This window comes from Lactuca saligna, chromosome 3 (genome assembly GCF_052625555.1).
Source record: "Lactuca saligna cultivar CGN05327 chromosome 3, ASM5262555v1, whole genome shotgun sequence".
NCBI lineage: Eukaryota > Viridiplantae > Streptophyta > Magnoliopsida > Asterales > Asteraceae > Lactuca > Lactuca saligna.
This window is the reverse complement of record NC_136419.1, coordinates 45,599,807-45,618,512: the sequence shown is the minus strand read 5'-3', so window position 1 is coordinate 45,618,512 and position 18,706 is coordinate 45,599,807. Positions and strand designations below refer to the sequence as shown.

Below are 18,706 nucleotides of genomic sequence, written 5' to 3'. Positions count from 1 at the left end.
AAATAAAATATAAAAAAATTGTTTGTCCCATATTTTGATCATATGAGAAAATACATAGTGAAATTTCATACTTCGTTTTTATGTGCCTGAATTAAATTTATTGATTTAAAATGTAGAACAATGTTAGTCATATAGTTAGAAGTGTGAGTGTAATTAATGGTGATTTGGTAGGTTAGTCTTGTGAAAATCATTTTTTTCTACAATTTCAGTACACGATAAATTGTTATTTTAGAGAATAAAATTATGTTTGGATACTAAATGTAAGTTGAAGGTTGTAATTTGTATTAGTATATAAATATCTAAAATAATTATAAGTTTGAACAATGTAAATTAACATAAAACATACAAGATTAGTTTGAACAATGTAAACTAACATAAAACATACAAGATTAGTTTGACTAAATCTAGATAAAAAAAAAATTCAAAATCACCACGAAAATAAAAATAGTACTACGTAAATAATAAATAAATATGTAATAAAACATAAAAAGTAATACCTATTTTATCTTACTTTTTGTCCACAAAAACCAATAATGGTTTATATGAGGTATAAATAGGCGAAATAGGAGGGGTAGGATAGTTGTGACTTTGAGCCACATGCCTTTAGAAAACAACTAAAATCATCTTCATTGCAAGGGCTTCTCCATCACTTCTTCAAGATCAATGCCACCGCTATCTTCGCCGGAAAATGACGTCGAAAAATCTAATCACCACCACAGTCCTCCGCCGGCGAAGCCCACCAAACGAAAGCCTGGTGGTTGGAAGGCCATGCCTTATGTTTTGGGTACAAATATCTTTACTTTTTCAGCTATCTTATCATTACAAACGTTATTTTTTATCAGCTAACGTTTAATTTTTCAGTTAATCTGCTAACCATATTGATTTTATTCATTAATCTCTCTTATTTTCCCAACATTTCCATTTCACATGCGACTTGTTTTCCATGCTATCATAACCTATACATCACGAGACATGTTATAATTTGAATTTTCTTTAAAATATTGTTTTTTTCTTTTTTCTTTTTATAGGAAATGAATCTTTTGAGAGATTAGCCTCAATAGGACTGATAGCTAACTTCACGGTGTTTCTAATGACGGTATTTCACATGGACCAAGTATCATCATCGAACCTTATCAACATTTGGTCAGGAGTTTCCAATTTTGCCCCTCTCGTTGGAGCCTTCATCTCCGATGCTTATTTCGGCAAGTTCTGGGTCATCGCAGTCTCCTCCTTTGCTACTCTTGCGGTAAATAAATTTACACTTTACGTACATGCATTCAAGGGTAGTTTTGTCTTTCTGCAACTAATATTATGATTATGGGTCTCAAAAACTTAAATTTATCCGAGTTTTTCAACTCCGTTTGTACTATTTTTGGATTTTATTATGTTACCAAATCGAACACTTCGTGTTATTTATTTGGAGAATCATATGTAAAAATAATTTTTTGGATTGAATTTTCATTTTCATTAATAAATAACAAGATATTTACAATTTTATAATACTATCTGTTAGTTTTATTATCACTTTGATAATTTAATAAACATATTAGTTATCTTCTTTTTTAAAATGATAACCATAATTAAGTAATTCAATGTCAAAATATTTTTAATTATCTTTGAAACGAATATAATATTGGATTTTGTAATAGTTTCCCTTTAATCAAAATGTATAGTTACTAAATTGTATCAAAATACACACACACGTGGCAGACATACAAATATAGAAGATAAAATGGACCTATAAAAAGGTAATATGACATATATGTAACAAGATAAAAAGGTGCTTTTGGAATTGGGAGGGTTCAAAAGGAGTAAAATAATTAGAAACGTCTCGATTTTGTCATCCCACTACGTCCCACACATTCAAATGTCTTTGTCTCATGATTAAAGTTCTACGTCCCATACATTCAAATATCTTTGTCTCTTAATTAAAGTTCTATATTGGTTTCCCTAAAAGGATGAAAGAACGTTCACAAACATTACATGGCCACAAACCCACAACATACACTATATGAATTGGCATTATCCAAATTATATTTCAAAATTTACAATTTAAATGCCATAATCGTAATATAGATATTAATTATTTTACAAATGTCAATCATTGATGCACAAGTTATACAACTTATATAAAAGTTTCTTGATTTATGTAGGGAATGGTGACCATGACATTAATTGTGGGACTACCAAAATTGCATCCACCATCATGCACCACTCAACAAGCCCGACTGAACCAGTGTCAAGGTGCAACCAATAGACAGTTCGGTATCTTGGTCTTAGCCCTCGGGTTCTTAGCCTTAGGTACAGGTGGGATAAGACCTTGTAGTCTTCCATTCGGAGTAGACCAGTTTGATCCAACCACAGATGAAGGTAGAAAAGGGATCAACAGTTTCTTTAATTGGTACTACACAACGTTCACTATCATCCTACTCATTGCCATGACCCTTGTGGTCTACATCCAAGACTCGGTGAGTTGGGTGTGGGGATTTGGTATCCCAACAATGCTTATGGCATGTTCCATTGTGTTGTTCTTTATTGGTACCCGTGTATATATTTATGTAAAACCCGAAGGAAGTATTTTCTCTGGAATTGCTCAGACACTTGTTGCGGCTTACAAGAAACGTAAACTTGAAGTTCCTAGAGGTGAAAAGGAAATTACTAGAGGGAAATTATATGATCCACCTATGAAGGGAATGTATCAAGTCCCGAAGTTGCCTCTAACTGATCGGTTCAGGTAATTTATCTCTTTTGGAAATATATTTAATCGTAGAACATCTACAATGCATGATTTAATGGAATGGTTAAATAAGATGGGATGTCGAGTTGACATTAAATGAATTCAATTCAACTATAATAGGATGCAACATTTTATTAATATTTTAAAATATATTTGGTTGAACTTTTTAGAATTCAATGAATTTATAAATTAAATGATAAAGTTGTATGAAAAATAGAATGATATTATACCAATCCATTAAACGTTAAAGAGCTCAATGTCATGTGGATACTCATGCATTTAATCAATGATTTGTAAGATATATCTTTTAAAAGATGTTTAATATACAACATTTTGTTATGTATCAATTTAGGTTTCTAAACAAAGGAGCTATTGTAGTAGATGGTGACATAAACCCTAATGGGTGTAGAACAAGTGCTTGGAAGTTGGCTAGTATACAACAAATCGAGGAGGTAAAATGCTTGATAAAAGTTATTCCGATAGTAGCTTCTGGCGTTATTTGCTTCACCGCGATACTCCAACAAGGGACTTTCACTGTGTCCCAAGCACTAAAGATGAATCGTCATTTGGGTCCAAACTTTCAAATACCAGCAGGCTCGATTGGTGTCATATCCATGATCACCATCGGGATATGGCTCCCTATATATGATAGGATTCTTATTCCCTTAATAAGAAAGATCACGAAAATCGAGTCAGGAATCACACTCCTTCAACGTATCGGAATTGGAATTGTGTTTTCTATTTTATCAATGATTGTTGCCGCATTTATTGAGAAAATAAGACGTGATTCTGCAAATCACCACAGTCGGGTAGATGGGGTTGCACCCATGTCAGTCATGTGGCTCGCACCACAACTGATCTTGATGGGGTTTGCTGAGGCGTTTAGTATTCTTGGTCAGCTAGAGTTTTACTATAAGGAGTTCCCTGATAATATGAAAAGTGTTGCAAATGCAATGTTCTTTGTGACTGCTGGAGTGGCGAATTATGTGAGTAGTGCGTTGGTTTCAATGGTGCATAATGTCACTGGAAAACATGGGCAACCCGATTGGTTGACGGCTAATATAAATGAAGCTAAAGTTGATTACTTTTACTATGTGCTTGCTGGATTAGGGGTCTTGAATTTGGTTTATTATCTTGTAGTTGCTTCTCAATATAGATATAAGGAAAACATTCGGGATATTAAAGATGAACCACAATTCGATGTCGAGTTATATGGTGTTAAAAAATAGATTAGTTTGTATGTATTTTAAGACAAGCAATAATAATTTCTTTGGTAGTACCATGTAAATGAATGATGACGGTTGTAGTTATTACTAATAAATTAAAAGAGTCATTAATGTAGTTTCAATATTTAAGACAAATGAAGTTTATATGTGAATAGTATTCAAAACGATGTTCTTTGTTGTTTCTTGAAAAAATGTTCAAGGTTACAATTAAAACGATTGGATCGTTCTTTAATTCACAAATAGATAGTATAACATTAGAATAAACTTGTGAAGTTGTGTTTGTTGTGCATCTTTTAAGTATTGATGAAACAATACGTACATGACATTGGTCGATAATCTAGAGAAAGAAACTAGTGTTTACAATAGTTTTTGCCATTGAGAATACTTGGGTAAAAAATACATTAGTGTTTTTGAAGCCCATGTTCATTTATGAACATCTGTTTAACCTGCTCATGTTAATTTGACGTGTTCATTTAATTATACAGGTTTAAAGCCATGTTCATTATAAACATATGTTTATTTATGAAGACGTTTATTTAATTTTTTTGTTTTGAGCATCTGTTACGAGAAATAATTGGTCGCCTCTTCCTAATCGATGTAGTCAGTTGTTGAGTTTTTTTGTTAATGGGTTGTCTTAAATTTTCTGAACATACGCGTATGTTTATTTTTGAAATCAATATGAAAATACGTATAAGTCACCATTTTCATGGATACAGACGTATTTAATGGGTTTCAGTATTCATTTTAAGTTTAATAGTATTTTGATTTTACCATTATACTCTTAATAAAAATAATCTAATCTAACTGTTAACATGTTGATTTTAGAAAAATATGATTTCTTTATATTATCTTTCTAACATGTATGTTCCTCCTTTAAATTACTAGTTATCTTTTTAATACAGTTTCTTTCATGAAACATGGACCTATAAAACATACCCTTTTATATATTTATTTACTTTTGACTTTTAAGTGTTGTGTTCATATGACCCGATCTTTGTTTTATTCATATCTTTTTCAGCCACTATCTTACCATATTGTTTGCATGCTTTATTATCTTCTGAATAATTAAATATTATATGATGTAATAGACGTAGACTCTCACCAAAATTAATCTACCATCAAAATTCAACACGTTGTAATTCACTTTATAATATGAGTTTTATTGAAATTATAAATTAAAAAAAGAAAGAAAGAAAAAAAACTGGAGCATCATCGTGTGATGCAGCGGAAGCGGAAACTAGGAAGGATTAAATGAGAAAAATAGCAGCGTTTCAACTGATATTATGAAATTTATTAGAATATTGATTGAAATCGCAATTGTGATTTGTGATTATTTTATTTGTTCATATTAAATTGTTTATTATTTTATATAGATAAATATAAGTTTATCAAATTTTAGTATTTTGATGATACTTTGTGTTGAGATAAAGGGTTAACGATTTAATGGGGTAACCAACATTGATTTTTGTGTTGAGATAAAGGGTTAACGATTTAATGGGGTAACCGACATTGATTTTTGTGTTGAGATAAATGGTTAACGATTTAATGGGGTAACCAACATTGATTTTTGTTTATATTTTGATAATCATGTTTTTGTTGTACATTTTGACTAGTAAATTTGTTTGATAAGTTTAAAGTAGTATATTATTATTGATAATTAATGTTAATATTACCCTATTATGAATATGTCAAAAAAAATTATTGATCAAACGTATATGAAAAATGCATGGTTATCTAAATGTTGACAAAAAAACAAGATTCGTCATCCATTTACGTCATTAACCCTATAAAAAATGACAATACTCTTCCAAGTGATCCATTCCGAACTCTATTTATTTTGAACCTCCATATATAAATCAAAGTCCAAAAATAGGAAAAAATAAAAACTAAAGAAATTTGATGAGACGAAGAATGAATTTTTCCTTGGCCGAGCATACTATGAATCATGTTATTTTTATGTATTTTGTTGTGCCATTTGTAATCAAATAGGCAAAATTTTAGCTCTTAAATGCAAAGACTTATGGAATGTGTGCTATTTAAGTATTGTGTACTTTATTTTTTGTATTTACGTTGTTAGTGTGTTTTTATGGATGATGATGTTAGTTCCATTGACATGACCTAAATAACATGACCATACTACTTGACAACATCACATGATTGCAACTAGCTAAAGGGCAAGTTCCTGACACTACTCTCACTGGCTCGGAAATCATAAGAGAAGCGACCGAGAATATTGTCCAAATTCGAGAAAGATTACAAGCCTCTAGAGAAAGACAGAAGAGTTACGCGGATAAAAGACGGAAGCCTTTGGAATTCCAGGTTGGAGACCGAATACTGTTGAAAGTCTCACACTGGAAAGGAATGATACGTTTTGGAAAACGTGGAAAACTAAATCAAAGGTATATCGAGCCGTTCGAGATCCTCTCCAGGATTGGCCCGGTAGCATACAAGCTCCGATTACCACAAGATTTAAATAACGTACATCCTACCTTTCATGTATCCGACTTAAAGAAGTGCTTGTCCGTTGAGACTCTCGTCATCCCTCTTGACGAAATTGAAATCAACAAGAGCCTCCACTTCGTAGAAGAACCGGTAGAAATCATGAATCGGGAGATCAAAAGAACGAAACGAAGTCGCATTCCCATTGTGAAGGTCCGATGGAATGCTAAACAAGGACCCGAGTTCACATGGGAACACGAAGATCAGATGAAACAAAAATACCCACATATTTTCCCCAACCCTTGAAGTCCCATTTGAAATGCTAATTTCAGGACGAAATTCCTTATAAAGGGGGGATAACGTGACAACCATCAATTTCTGGTTAAGTCAAAGTCAAACAAAGTCAACGGTCAAACCGTTCAACTCAATTAGTGCTTGTATGCTAGGGCTTACTCTATGTTTACTAATGGACAACTCTCTATCTTAATACAAAGTATCCCTCAGAAATCTCAAATGTTCAGAAAGGCTAAACCCTAAATAGGGCGAGTGATGTAACAACTCGATAAAACACTACTACGTACCCTTTGGGGATGTATAACATTCATAACGAGGCATAATGGGGTTTACAAAGCTTGCATTGCAAAGCAAAACGCTAGCAAAAGCTACAAACAAAATCTCTCCCGAATCTCTCTCGAAATCTCTTTTAACTTTTTTATAAACACCCGGACCATCCCGACTCTTCAATTAGTTGAAAACCACTTGGAACGGGAAGATTTTATGAAAAACAGTCCATAGGGTGCGAAACCTCTGATGAGTGCGAAACCTCCTTTAAATGTGAGACCTCTTGGACCAAATCTCCTGACTTTCGCATTATATCCAACATTCGCATCCAAACCGAGGACTTTCGCAACCCAGGTACTTTCGCACCGAACCTCGGTTCGTATCCACTCCTCTTGCAGCGAAACCTCCTCTCGCATCCAGTATCAACTCTCGCACCGAGAGCACCTCAGGAACAGCTGTAAACCCTCTCATATCTTCAGCAACCTTCGCAGTCTCGCATCCTCTTCCCTGTTTTTGACTACTTTCTCATTTTAAGCCCTTTTTGACGTTTTTGATGTGGGATTTTCATCCAACTCATATTTTATCATTTTAAACCCTCTAAACTCATATCTTATTCACATCTTGAAGATTTATTTAATATAAATTATATTTTTGCTTAGGATAATATCAAGAGTACATAAAGGATCTCTTTGACTTTTCTCACAAAGTTATGACACCAACCAACTTCATGTCAACTTTATGTCGACTTTATATCACTATTCACATCTAGATAGTCAATTTCTTAAGCTTCTTCAATACTCTTCCCATCAATAAATATTTATAAACAATTCCAAGAGATTTGTTTCACTTCTCCTCCAATGTTTCACTCCTCACCAATAGCAAAACTCCTCTCTCTCTCTCTCTCTCTCTCTCTCTCTTTCTCTCTCTCTCTCTCTCTCTAAATCACGATCTTCCTAGGAGGTTTTGAATAATTCCTCCATTATAGTAAATATTTTCCCCTTAACTTCTACACAATCTTCACATCTTCATACAAATCATGGATCATTTACACAAATCTCTACATATTTGTTCTTAGGATCTTCACATCTTGGAACATCTTTCAAGTGTTCTTGACTTGGAACTCTTCATCATCAACTTTCCATTCTACAAGAAATCACTTAATGTGAGTTAATACCCCTACAATTTCATGTTTTCTTCAGTTTTAAGGGGGGGGGGGGGGGGGATACAAGTTATAACACTAAAACATATTCTAAACTCAAAAATCAGCTTTCAACAGAAAATTTATGGTCTATTCACAAAATGTTTTGACCATCTTAAACTTAATATTTTTCAAAACTGTTCAATATGCAAATAGTTTAGGTTTATACTTTTTAATGACTACTTGCACTCTTTCATACGATTTGTCTACATTTTATGGCGATTTTTACAAAATTTCCTATCATTTCAAAACTAATTTCGGACCAGTCTGTGAAGATGAACATTTTCACATTGGTTAGAGACCACTAAAAATCATAATAAAAATTATGAACAAAGTAGACTCATTTTCTAAACTCTAAGAGTTTACGGATTCAATTTTTGATTTATGATAATTTTTCTAATAACAGAGATAAAAATGTTAAAACTAGAGAAATTGTTTATGAGTTTATTTACACTTTGTAACATGGTGAGCAAATTGTGTAGCAATACAAAAATACTTGTTGATTTTATTCCATGCTATTTTATTTCCATGAAAACAAATAATCATTCACACAAGGGTTTTTCATTCACTACAAACATATATGATAAACTATAATAGGTATAGTTTATGGTTCGTTACACTAAAAACTCATTATGAAAGGTTTCATTTCCACCACAAAAAGAGTTTTCATTCACACTACACGTAAACTCATTAAATTAGGTTGTGAAGCACTACTTCATTGTACCCACTAGGGTACATGATAAAATCATGTAGTTATAACCAGAGTCTCTTGTAGCCTGTAGGGAGAATGTGATACTTATGTATAGATCTATATTGGGATTGACAACCCACACCTAAGCTGCTTGCAACAGCTCGATTGGCAGGTTAGGAGTGACAAATGTCATAACATTCTAATGCCTGAAGAACATCGTAACCGGTCACTATATCATTAACATGGTTATAATAACTTACATATGGAAATAACGATACATATAGTTTACAGGGAATTTCTACATTTAAACGGTTTATTCACTTTAAAATTGCTTATACTATTATAAGTATGAAATAACACTTGTACATTCAGTCTTGAGTTTTAAGATTGCATTTCATTTAATAAGGAAGATATCAGATTTTTCTAGCACAAACACTACTTTTTCAAAGAAAGCTTTTCAACTCTACATTCAAAAGCTTATGCACTCACCAACTTAATTGTTGACACTCTTTCAAAATTACTTATTCTCAGGTAATCTTTAAAACAGGTAACTATCAAGCTTTTGAGGATGAGACGTTAATGCGTCAGACAATTCATTTTATTATTATATTGTAATCGATTTTGAAACATGTAACTCATGAAACCATGTAACATTTTCGATTATATTTATGATGGTTGTGTTTAATTTAGTCATCGTTATATTCATTGTTATAATATTATACATGAAGTCATCCTATCCCCGGACGTTTCCGCCATCCTAGGTTTGGGGGTGTGACAATCCTCATCTTCATTTTCATTTTCATCATCACCATCCAAATGACATGTCTCAATTTCTTTAACTAGTCCTACACCATTAAGAACTTCTTCCACTATGTTATCAACTACCTACCCTTTGTGTTCTTCTAACCATTCATGCATATTAGTATTACCAAAATGGTCTACATACATAGGCAGTATAACACCACATTCATATGCTATTGCTATAAAATCGGCATAATCCAACTCATTCGAAATTAAGGTCAGACCTTTGGGAAAATGAATATCTGGTTGGCAGTAATAGAGCTTCACATACTTTTTTTCCAGTGAACCTTTTGATAAATTCATAACACCCGATCTTGTCTATGCCTGCGAAATCAATGTTCGATAACGTCTGAGTAATCCCCTCGGTGTAGCGTATGGGGCATTTTGCAAAGATTCATTGGAAAGGAACATCGACTTGGATGAATACGGGATCCATGTTTGAGATTTGAGGAGACAGAACGAAAGTCAGGGTTTATCGAACGAGCTGGAAGTGGTGAATGGAGAACAGTAAATGGGAAAAGATCTCATTTAAGTTAAACTATTAGTAAATGACATGACATACACAGTTAGCAAGACAGGAGATTAACTAACACATGTGGCATAAATATGACCGACTGACCTCTTCACAATTCACATAATAACTTAATTGACCCGAAAAAATAAAGTTCGTTCCCTTATAAAACTACTTGAAAAGTTTAGTGACTAAAAGGGTAAACCTTAGAAAGTTCATAGGTCATCTGTGTCATTTTCCTAGTATAATATACAGAAAGCATACTTCATGTCGATATAAAAAAAACACTTTGTAGTGATACAAGTAAAACCTAGAGTAAATTACACGAATGGTCCCTATGGTTTATGGTAATTTGCGCGTTTGATCACTAACTTATTTTTTTAACTCACAAGGTCCCTAATGTTTGTATTTGTTACGCGTTTGGTCACTGCCTTACCTAAAAAGATTATTTTACCATTTATTTTTTAAGTTATTTAAAAAAAACACACTCCCAACCCCACCCCTCACCTTACCTTACCTACCCACAATTTTTTCTTATTTAAATAATAGTCTTTTTTAGGTAAGGCAGAGACTAAACGCGTAACAAAAACAAACAACAGGGACCAAGCGCGTAACAAAAACAAATAGTAAGGACTTTTCACGTTAAAAAAATAAGTTAAGAATCAAACATGCAAATTACCCCAAACCATAGGGACCATTCGGGTAACTTACTCTAAAACCTAATTTGATACCGAAAATATATCACATAATATATATATATATATATATATATATATATATATATATATATATATATATATATATATATATATATATATATATATATATATATATATATATATATTAGATCAACAACAAATTGATATCAGTATGTATATAAATATATAAATCCAAAACAAACTCAAGTACTCAACCAACTGTTAGCTTTCAACTATAGCATCTAATTTCCAACATCCAACTAATTATTTTTCTTCCAAAATTTGTTTTATATTCAAAGAACAGTGAAAACATAATCTGTTTTATACTTATGTACTTATGTAGCATTTAGGCCCACAGCAAAAGCCCATATTCTCCCCTGATCATTACACTATAAATTGCTTCCTTCTTCCTATCGTCTGCTCACAAGCGAAGCTTTCACTGGTAAAACCCTCTTTCAAAACCCAAAGAAAAGCTCTAACACGCATAAAAAATGGAATCATCGGCTTCATCTCCATTGTCTCCGATTCATTTTGCATTAGCAACTTTATTTGGCGCTTCAGTAATGGCAATCTCAGCCTTTTATATACACAAGCGCAGTGTTGATCAAGTCATCGAACGACTCATCAAGCTCCGTCGACGGCCCGATCGTCTCTTCACCGACCAGGAAGATTTATCTGGATACGAAGATGGAGATATTGATACTGATGATAGACTGTATCTTGATGACGACGACGATGATGATGGTGATGATTATGTGAGGAATACTCATGCTTATGGTATGTCGTGCTCGTTGCCGAATGTAGGGCTGGCTAATGAATGGACGAGTGAGAATGCGAGTAAACCGGTGTCGTTTGGTTCATTGGAGAAACTTATTTCGGATAACTTGCCACCTCTTCGAATGAATCAGAGACAAGGTACGTTTCTTTCTGTATATTCGCACTTGTAATTTCATTACATTATTAGGTTTAAACATTTGTGATCAACGGAACTTCATCTGTAATTAATTTGCAATTTTCTGACACTAGAGTAATAAAAGTAGTACTTCTTTTGGATCATTTTTCCTATGGAAAAGAAGAAGAAACGAAGCTATTGTTTATTTCTTCACATTCTTCAGTAGAACAGATTAAATTTGAACCTAAGCTGAGCTGCAAGCCCTTAGGTTCCATGGATATTTCAGGATGAAATTAAGAAAACAGAAGATGAAGGATAAACAAATTGGGGATTTATTATAGACGTACACAAAAACAAGTATTGTATGTTGAATCTGCTCAGAAAGATCAAAGTAAAGTTTCAGTTCTGTTATGCAGGAGATCATCACCATGATAATCAATCTAACCCTAAGATGAGAGTTGGTTCTTATGGTAGAATTCATACGCCAAGATCACCAGCTAGCTATGCATATGATGGTGCTGACAATTCTGATGATGATGGAACCGAAACTGCTGTTGGGGAGGACACTGAGTATTTTGATGAGGGCATAAACTCTTCAGCGAATGTAATTTCAAAAGCATTTGATCTTTTTAATAAACTATTTTCTTACTTTACTATCCATTCATTCCATATTTTCTACTCATCTTATTTCAGGATATATACTCAAACATTCAAAGTATGTCATTGGCTCCTACACAACCTGAAAATGCAAACAATGATCTAACTACTTTACATAGGAAAATTGCTAAAGAAGTCAACTCAACTGTTGACCATGGCAATGAGAAGATGGAAATTTTTTCAGATAACAACATCCCAATCAATGATGGCAACAACATTTTACCTGAAGCAACAATGATGAAAGGTAACTAACTTTCTCTTCCCTTTGTTACTTTAATCTTTGATCTTTTAAACAAATATAATCATTATTAACTTCATCTATACTTTCTGTATCAAGAGTCATTGAATCATGAAGAGGAAGAAGTTCGGAAAATGATACGCGAGTGTTTAGACTTACGCGATAAATACGTTTTTAGGGAAAAGAATATTCCATGGACACATATGGAAGACTCTTCTTTATCTATTAAACATGACAAAAATGACCCCTTTCGATTCATACCAGTTGAATCAACTAAAGTAAGTTTCCCTAACCCTAATTTCCCATGAATTCAACAAATTAAATCAGTTACTTCAACATTTCTTGATTTTCTTACCCTTTTGTTCAAAATTTCAGCACCATTTCAAGATGGAAGATGGAGTTATACATGTTTATGCAAGTGAAAACGGTAAGCCCGTTAATTAAATTACGATTTTACCCTTATACTAATGATTGTTTTTCCAATTCTCAGATTCTGTTGATCTCTTTCCTGTTGCAAGTGCAACAACTTTTTTCACTGACATGCATCACATTCTCAAAATAATCTCTGTTGGAAATGTTCGTTCTGCATGTTATCATCGATTAAGATTTCTTGAAGAGGTAAAAGTTTTCTGGGATATTCTTTAAAACTTCATTCGTTTGATTTGATTTGTGTGAAATTACGATTTTGCCCTTATCCAATGCAGAAATTCCGTCTTCACCTGTTAGTGAATGCAGATAGTGAGTTTTTAGCTCAAAAAGGTGCCCCTCATCGCGACTTTTACAACATCAGAAAAGTTGACACTCATGTTCATCATTCTGCTTGCATGAATCAAAAACACCTTTTGCGATTCATTAAATCCAAATTAAGAAAAGAACCTGATGAGGTATGATATTTATAAACCATTTATTAGCAAGTTCTTATCAATTTGAGTTCAAATATCTATATTTTATTATTTATAAATTATAATGGATAATGTTTTGTAGGTTGTTATATTTCGTGATGGACAATATCTGACACTAAAAGAAGTCTTTGAGAGTTTGGATTTAACAGGGTTGGTAGTTAGCTTTATTAATTTATTACTACTTTTTATAAATATATATAATTTTGTTTAATTACTAGCATTTGATTTTCAGGTATGACCTTAATGTTGACTTATTGGATGTCCATGCGGATAAGAGTACATTTCATCGATTTGACAAATTTAACCTCAAGTATAATCCCTGTGGACAGAGTAGACTCAGAGAAATCTTTTTAAAGCAAGACAATTTAATTCAAGGTTATAAAAAATTAATGTAATTTTGATTTCCTTATGTTTTCTTTTTAATATATTTTTGTGCTTAACTGATTATATTTATAGGTCGTTTCTTGGGAGAGTTGACAAAGCAAGTTTTATCAGATCTTGATGCAAGTAAATACCAGGTGTGGCTACTTTCTTAAATGCTTAAATCTACTGAAATTCTGAAATGAACTAAAGTTTAAAATGACCATAATGCCCTTTTCGTTCCAGGTGGCAGAGTATAGGGTTTCCATATATGGAAGGAAGCAAAGTGAATGGGATCAGTTAGCAAGTTGGTTCATCAACAATTCAATTTACAGTGAGAATGCTGTTTGGCTTATTCAAGTATGTTTTCATTCCTCATTTTCTCAAATTCATTAAAAAATAGTAATTGCAAAAAGCTCAATGGAAGGGTATTTTGGTCTTTTTACAAAATTTCCAAACCAAACACAAAACAAGAAAGAATCTCATTCGATTTCATTCATTCCAAAAAAACACTAACCCCTTAGTGTCAATTCATTATTCATGCATATTTGACCGTTTTACCCTTGGTCAGCTTCCACGACTCTACAACATATACAAAAGCATGGGAACAGTGACATCCTTCCAGAACATTCTAGACAACGTCTTCATTCCACTTTTCGAAGTCTCTGTTGACCCAAAATCCCACCCTCAACTCCACATTTTCCTTATGCAGGTAAATAAATATATATATATATATATAATATCTGAAATATCAATTTCCTTAATTTAATTAAATAAAAAATATAATATATTTTACAGGTAGTTGGGCTTGACCTTGTGGATGATGAAAGCAAACCCGAAAGGAGGCCTACTAAACACATGCCAACACCATCTGAATGGACAAATGACTTCAATCCTTCTTACTCATATTATGCATATTATTGCTATGCTAATCTCTATACATTGAATAAAGTAAGTATTTTATTTTTTACTAAGATATAATATTTAGATATTTTTGTTATTACCCATTTTTCTATTTGATTTAACATTTATATTTTAATTGTCTCAGCTCCGTGAATCTAAAGGACTGCCAACAATCAAATTGCGTCCTCATTGTGGAGAGGTAATTTGATTATTATTATTCTTTTAATGATTAAACTTTTTTATATTCTTTTGATTTTTAACTTTTGATTAAAATAATTTTAGGCGGGTGATATTGACCATTTAGCAGCTGGGTTTCTTCTATGCCATAATATTTCACACGGGATCAATCTACGGAAATCTCCCGTGTTACAGTATTTATATTATCTTGCTCAGGTTACTTACCTGAATTACTATTTACAAAATTCATTATATTTAATATAATTATTTAATAATTAAAATTTTGAATTTTGCCAGATTGGATTGGCTATGTCTCCATTAAGCAACAACTCCCTTTTCCTAGACTACCATCGAAACCCATTTCCTATGTTTTTTCAACGAGGGTTAAACGTGTCACTTTCCACGGATGACCCGTTACAAATCCATTTAACAAAAGAGCCATTGGTCGAAGAGTATGGTGTTGCAGCCAAGGTATAGGTGTTTAAATTTGTAATCTGTGAAATTACTGTTTTACCCTTGATTTATGGTTTATAGGTTTGGAAGCTGAGTTCGTGTGACCTTTGTGAGATTGCGAGGAACTCTGTATACCAGTCTGGATTCTCGCATGCAGCGAAGGTATTGTTTTTTTTTTTTTTTTTTTTTTTGGAGGAAGGGAAGGGTAAAATGGGAAATGAATGGATGATTTATGGGTTGTAAATAATTGTAGGCACATTGGTTGGGAGGGAAGTATTTCAAGAGAGGGCCGGAAGGGAATGATATACAAAAGACGAATGTACCCAAAATGAGGATTAGTTTTCGACACCAGACATGGACTGAAGAAATGCAGTATGTGTATTCAGGACGTGCCAAATTACCTCAAGAAGTTGATTTTTAATTGCTGCAACTACCAAATGGAATTGAAATTTGAATCACATTATATAATATATTATTATATGTTATGTTATATACTTATATACTTATCTATCAGTTATAAATCCTATAAAAAGTAGTTGATAGAAACTCCTCGTTTTTCCACAATTTAAAGAGTACTTATTTGAGGTTAGGGACTTTTCATCTGTTGCACCAAAGGACTCCTCCCTTAATTTCGACATTAGCCCCATCTATTGTTCACATAATAATGAGACATCCGTTAACCTAGAAATTTCATGTTAATATCAAGGGTTATTTTCATTGTAGCCCAACAAACTTTAGTATATTGGTTTAAATGGTCCCTCATGACTATTTTTTACATTTGAAGGGCACGAACTTGTGTTTTACTGTTTTAAAAGGTCATTATAAAAAATATGAAGGGGTCACCTGGTGAACGCTTTCCTAATGATTAATTTTTGTATGCCACGTGACATTTGGTTAATTGAAATGGTTCAAACTACCCCTGATGTTACTGCAATTCATATTGTGAGATTGAGTTTGAAGACATTCGTTCTTGCAATTGACTTCTATCAAATCAAAATCAAAACAAAGAAAGATCTCTGTCAAATCAAAATCAAAACAATCAAAACATATTATATATTGACGAAGAAAACACACAAAATTGAGTCATATAGGTTACCTTTGAGTCGAAAATTTTGAGGAAGAATCGTGATTTAGAAACAGAGAGCTTGGAGCTAAGAATATCAACAAGTGCAACACTTAGTTTCTTGTTTACATCGGGATTTAGATCTCCGATGGACACCAGCTCACCATACGACACTGACTGCTCACTACCTCTAAAAGTCATCGGCACAGATCCCTTGTGTAACTATGACTCTAGAATCACTACAATCAGTTTCAGATCTACCCTAAGGAAATTGAAATTCACTCATGAACACTGAAACATTAACAATCGTAAAAGCAAGTCATGGATTGATTAGAAAGGGGGCTTTCTTTTCCTTGGATAATTTTTGAATAAGTCATTGATGACATTATTATCGAACAGAAGAAGATGATTCATGGAAACGATTCAACATCAGAAACTCCAAACGAATCGCAAAGTTCATCGCCTGTATGTGATGACAAAATCGAGAATATCCAAAATATCCATAAAATCGAGAGGATCGATGACGACTCAAGCAAAAGAATTTCGACGTTGTGAAAATCAATAAAATTGAGAAGAACGACGACAACCCAATGAATGAAATTAAGAAGAATTTTGATTGATTAAGAGATAGATCATTCCATTTAACTACCTTTGCCATCAAAACATGCTGAAACTCCTGTGTCTTCATCGCCGATCACCACAGATTGACAAACGTTGACCGAGAGAAATGTAGCCTCGGTCGATAAGAAACCACCGCTTTCGTCAAATCCACTAAAGTGTCTTTATCGTTGATCACCATCGATCACCACTGATTCACGAACGTTGATTGGTAGTGGTCGTGGTTCTATGGAAATTTTATGCGACCATTGTCGATGGGTCTTCGGATATTGCTATCGTTGGAGACTAGATGATGGTTTTCGGAGAGTGTGTTGGGATAGTAAGCGTTTACTGTCACAGTACTAGTCACCGGAAAGTAGCCGGAACGATGAAGAAGCACAATGAAGCGACCACTATGAAGATAAACATCACTTTATCGGTGACCATTCTTCATTTAGGTAGTGAGAAGTCACCAAAAATATAACAAAGAAAAATATGGGCCCACAAGGTTTTAAAAAGAAAAATAAAAAGCCAAGTAAGCTTATTGTAACCGGTAAAACCTGCTTAAAATGTGGTCTATCCCTTTATTAACAGGTAAAACACAAGTTCGTGCCCCTTCAAATGCAAAAAATAGTCACGAGGGACCATTTAAACCAATATACTAAAGTTCGTTGGACTATAGTGACAATAACCCTACTATCAATTAATGAATTCCTTCTAACATTATTCCTATTAACAGGATGGTATTTCTAAAGTTCCATAGAATCGGTCATTTAGTCAGAATAATTGAATTCAAGGCAAGCATCTTTGTCATTGAAAGGTTATCTGAGTCGATCCAATGTACATCTTCAAGTGTGGAGAAAACAAGAATAGTAAATAGTAATATCTCATCGTTTCTCAACATAAGCCCACAGATCATTGGTGACTTGAGATTAGAGGTGACAATCATGTCGTAAATAAGAAGATGCTTGAGATTAGAGGTGACAATCGTGTCGTGTCGTGTCGGGTTCGAGTCGTGTCGAAACAAAACGGGTTGAAAGTGTTTGACCCTAATATAACCCATTTAATTAACGTGTCATGTCGTGTCAACCCATTTATTTTCGTGTCGAGTTCGTGTCGGGTTAGGGCTATACCTTGAAATATGTTGTGTCATGTGAGGTTAAAAGATTGAGCATGTTGAAAAAGTAGGAGTTGGGTAGGCGGAAAGAAAAAAACTAATAGTTTGGGGAAGCGGATGACCAAGTCATGAGGATGTGAGAGTGGTGAAAGAGATTGTATAGTTTGAGAGAGAATGGAAAAACTGAAATTAAGTATTGATCTAGACGTATTTTGGGAGAGAATGAAAAAAACTAAAATGAAGTCTTGATCTAGACGGCTAAGTCATTTCAAAATTACAAAACAATTCAATTCGAAGGTTTTCTTTTACTTATGATTTTGGTTTTGTATCTTTTTAGATTATTTAAATAATTCAAAAAACTTGCACATAAATAAACGAGTCATTTTTGAGTCATATTCGAGTTGAAATTCTCAACCATAACCTTACCCATTTAATTTTCGTGTCATGTCGTATCAACCCGTTTATTTAAACGGGTTGAAATATCT

The 18,706-nt window shown here is 33.2% G+C and overlaps 2 protein-coding genes across 2 annotated transcripts; both read left to right on the top strand.

The window, feature by feature from the left end:
* The first annotated feature begins 577 nt into the window (after positions 1 to 577).
* Positions 578 to 4,078, top strand: LOC145036300 (protein NRT1/ PTR FAMILY 2.13-like). The gene is made up of 4 exons (XM_078984750.1): positions 578 to 784; positions 1,029 to 1,246; positions 2,154 to 2,734; positions 3,090 to 4,078. The coding sequence occupies exons 1-4, from the start codon at positions 664 to 666 to the stop codon at positions 3,964 to 3,966; spliced, it is 1,797 nt and encodes a 598-aa protein (XP_078840876.1). The 5' UTR covers positions 578 to 663; the 3' UTR covers positions 3,967 to 4,078.
* Positions 4,079 to 11,274: 7,196 nt separating this feature from the next.
* Positions 11,275 to 15,954, top strand: LOC145036299 (putative AMP deaminase). The gene is made up of 18 exons (XM_078984748.1): positions 11,275 to 11,777; positions 12,171 to 12,358; positions 12,448 to 12,655; positions 12,749 to 12,927; positions 13,025 to 13,076; positions 13,140 to 13,267; positions 13,354 to 13,533; positions 13,634 to 13,701; positions 13,784 to 13,926; positions 14,008 to 14,069; positions 14,158 to 14,271; positions 14,483 to 14,623; positions 14,710 to 14,862; positions 14,960 to 15,013; positions 15,097 to 15,207; positions 15,289 to 15,462; positions 15,526 to 15,606; positions 15,698 to 15,954. The coding sequence occupies exons 1-18, from the start codon at positions 11,354 to 11,356 to the stop codon at positions 15,863 to 15,865; spliced, it is 2,628 nt and encodes an 875-aa protein (XP_078840874.1). The 5' UTR covers positions 11,275 to 11,353; the 3' UTR covers positions 15,866 to 15,954.
* Positions 15,955 to 18,706: the final 2,752 nt, after the last annotated feature.